A 3,280-nucleotide genomic window follows, 5' to 3' on the forward strand; every position below is an offset into this window, starting at 1 on the left:
ATATTTCACTAGGTGTGTTTCAGCAGATGATCTGATTCACTGTGACACGTTTATTATTGCAGCATCCCCAGCATATCAAACTCTGATAAAATAGTGGAAGCTATAGTCTTTACCCCAAAGAGCTGTCAATCATATAAATGCCAAATGTCTTGCCACTAACCACTGTTTCAAGCAGACCAAAAAATACTACTTTTTCAAAATGTTTACTTGCAAACAGCACTGGCATAAGTAGGATATGCTGACTTAGGTTGAATTTGGCTCATTCATTTCAGTCAAATAGCACACATGACAGAGAAATTGCTTCAAATACAGCTCTCTCAAGCACCCTGAAAGGGTATTAAAAAATGTGGTGAGGAAGCAGGCTACATGTATTCCCCACTTCTCTCCTCTGACAAACCTTAACATTATTTTAATAGGTAGTTTTGCCTTTGGGAAGTCTTATGTCATACCACTGAGTTCAGAACTCGCCAAAATATTCTTCCTTTTTTGAATATGTTTTTGCTTACACCTGTCAATATATAGTCCATGGAATTCACAAGCCGAGAATTTAGTGGGTTTGGATCTGTCATCATAACTATGAATCACATTACATTTAGAAAACAAAATCAGAGCAATAAAATGTAGCTATTGGCAGTTTTTCCCATTATTATAAAACCACAGTATTAATAAAATACTGCTCTTCATAAAAGTGTCTCTTGCCAAAAATAATTATAGGTCCTATCATATTAGAGAACTCCAAGGAAAAAGAATAAGGCAGTTAATGTGCTTCTTGGACCCTTACAAGAGAATTATTTCATAGGTCATCTATGTGTGAGTAATTTTACTGATGCAAAGATAAAATTTAGTTCTGTTTAACTCATCAAAAGTACACATATAAGCAAGGTTACTCACTTTTTACAAGATTAAACACTGTTCTGCCATAGCCACACTAAATCCTGAATCTTCAGAAAACTGTTGTACTAAACAGATCAGCTTTCTTTGACCATTGAATGTCTTACATTTTTGCGTATTTGGAAAACTACTACAAACTGAACAGTTGGAATTTCACAAGCTAGAATTTGCCTTGCCTTAGTCTCTGCCATGAGTATAGATGTTTCTAAAAACTAATTCATCACTATTGTGTAAATGGAGGAAGAAAGTAAAGTAACTAAGTAATCGGTGCAAATATAAAATAATTTATCCAGTAAATTATAGGTTGCACACATCCTGGCAGTTGCTGTGCCTAGAAACAGACCTTTAAGACAGAGGCTGAGAAGGCTGACTCTTCCTTAAAAATCTTTATTTTTCATTCTTTTATACCTAGATAGCACTTTTCAACCAAAATATTTAATGCTAGCCCAAGTGCAGATAGAGAAGCAGGATCATTGAAATCATGGGCAAGATCTTGAGGTCCCTAGGTCATAAACAGTATTTTGTCTGCCCTCACTGTAATACTGGATTGATTCAGAGCATGAGGGTGTCAGGATCTGACCCAGGATAACAGATTCAAAGTCATAGGATAAATCATTATGTCGGTCCTGAATAGGAGCAGTTGACTTGACACTTCCTCTAATGCAAGATCCTTCTCCTTTCCAGTGAAAAAAAATCAGATCTCACTAATTAATTCCAAAAACTGTAACAGCAATGTTACATCTTACTACAATTATCACTTTGTATCTTATGCTCCTCTGAAGTTATCAATAATGTCTATAAAGTAGAAGTAGGAAGACCCCTTTAATACCACAGCCATCTCCGCTCTGGGTGATGGAGGCGTGTTTTTACAGGCAGCAAGTTCTGTTTTACTCCCCCTTCTATTTTCATTGCATAATCATAGCAAGCATTCTCCACATACAGCCTCCAGATCCGTAGAGAATATATAGAGAACATAGCTGGTTGCCTAGCTAACACCTTCTGAATAAATGTGACTGAGAATTGCAAACATGTATCTTTACAGTTTATTATTTTAAGAACAGGTTGGCATTCTTCACACTTTTTTTCTAAGATCTCTGCCAGTCTTCTCTTATCTCAAGTTCAGGAGACTTAATGAACCCATTAGAAAGGGATGGCTGTATTTGGAGTTGTTTAATTGTGTGCCTATGGAGGCCCTAAGCAAAGACGTTCGTTTAGTACCCCACTGGTTGTGCTGGGTTTTATGGAAGAGTTTCATGTTCAAGCAGGCCCCCTACAGAGCTGTTTAAGGGGATAAGGCTGGCTGGGATGTGCAGTGCCATTACAAAAAGTGATTGCCCCCAATTTAGAGTAAGTGCCTCGCGACAAGGCTTCTGCAGGCATCCTGGTAAAAACACACCCCTTGATTAACCCAAGAAACTGCTGCTCAGTTGGCAGAAGTGCATCCTCTGCTAGAAGAAGAAGAAGAAGAGGAAGATGTGGCACACTGAGGAAACTCTTCAGTCAAAACCCCTTTTTCTACTGAACAGTCACGCAAGCAGTGCTAGCCCTTAAATGGAGAACATCCATGGGCAAAAGTGGGAGCCGGAGCTACGGGCAGAGGAAAGAGTAACAGCCACAGCCAGACGTGGCATTTTTCACCCCAGCCACACTGAAAGAACGGGTGTCTAAGGCCAGTCTAAGAACGAATAATAAGGCGTTTTCTTACCTGATACACCTGTGCTGTTGGGTGCACAGTAGAACCAAGGCAGGAAAAACCCAGGTAAGAAATTCCATTTTACTCCCATGTATTAGACAGTGGCAACCAAAACCCAGGTTCCCTGGCTCTCTTGGCAGCTCCAAAGCTCCAGTAGTGTTGCCATCCCTGCTTACTGGTATAAGTTGAGGTTGAGTTCAAAGAAATGTATTGTTGCTCAGCAGCAGCAGCCCCCACAATCTCTGCAGCGCCCGGGAGCCATGCAGGCAGCCAGAAATCCGGAGCAGGTAGCGGGGCACTCTCCTCCCCTGCGGGGGGGAACCTCGGCTGCGCTCCTCCGCCTCACTCCCACCGGGCGCCGCTGCCCTGCCTCGGCAGAGCTGCTCCGCGGGTCTCAGAAGCGCTTCGCTCTCCCTCCGGCCGGTCTGACTGGGTGCAAGGCTGGTGGCGGAAAATAACCTCCAGAACGACAGCTTAATCCCACCGAGCGCGGGGGGGAGCAAGCTAAAAGTGCTCCGGAGGTACCAGACATGTCCCGAGCAAATAATCACAGCGAGGAGGCGGGAGATGCAGCTCGAGCTAAGGGCAGAGGCGACTTGGCCATCGAGTGCAGGCAGCCCGGAGTGAGCCGAGATGCAGAGCAGGTTTACTCGGCGCAGGAAAGGGCATGTGGGCTGCAGGAGCCGGCTGTCGCTG

The 3,280-nt window shown here is 43.1% G+C and overlaps 1 protein-coding gene across 2 annotated transcripts in view; it reads right to left on the minus strand.

The window, feature by feature from the left end:
• Nucleotides 1-2,890, minus strand: part of GABRD (gamma-aminobutyric acid (GABA) A receptor, delta) — a 19,064-nt gene extending 16,174 nt beyond the window's left edge. Inside the window, exon 1 of one of the 2 annotated variants that reach the window (XM_010286393.1) lies at nucleotides 2,597-2,890. In XM_010286393.1, the coding sequence (XP_010284695.1) occupies nucleotides 2,597-2,664 (68 nt within the window). In that variant the 5' untranslated portion in view covers nucleotides 2,665-2,890. The remainder of the gene's footprint in view (nucleotides 1-2,596) is intronic. The other variant, XM_010286394.1, reaches the window with a different exon arrangement.
• Nucleotides 2,891-3,280: the final 390 nt, after the last annotated feature.

Source organism: Phaethon lepturus, unplaced genomic scaffold (assembly GCF_000687285.1).
Source record: "Phaethon lepturus isolate BGI_N335 unplaced genomic scaffold, ASM68728v1 scaffold17134, whole genome shotgun sequence".
NCBI lineage: Eukaryota > Metazoa > Chordata > Aves > Phaethontiformes > Phaethontidae > Phaethon > Phaethon lepturus.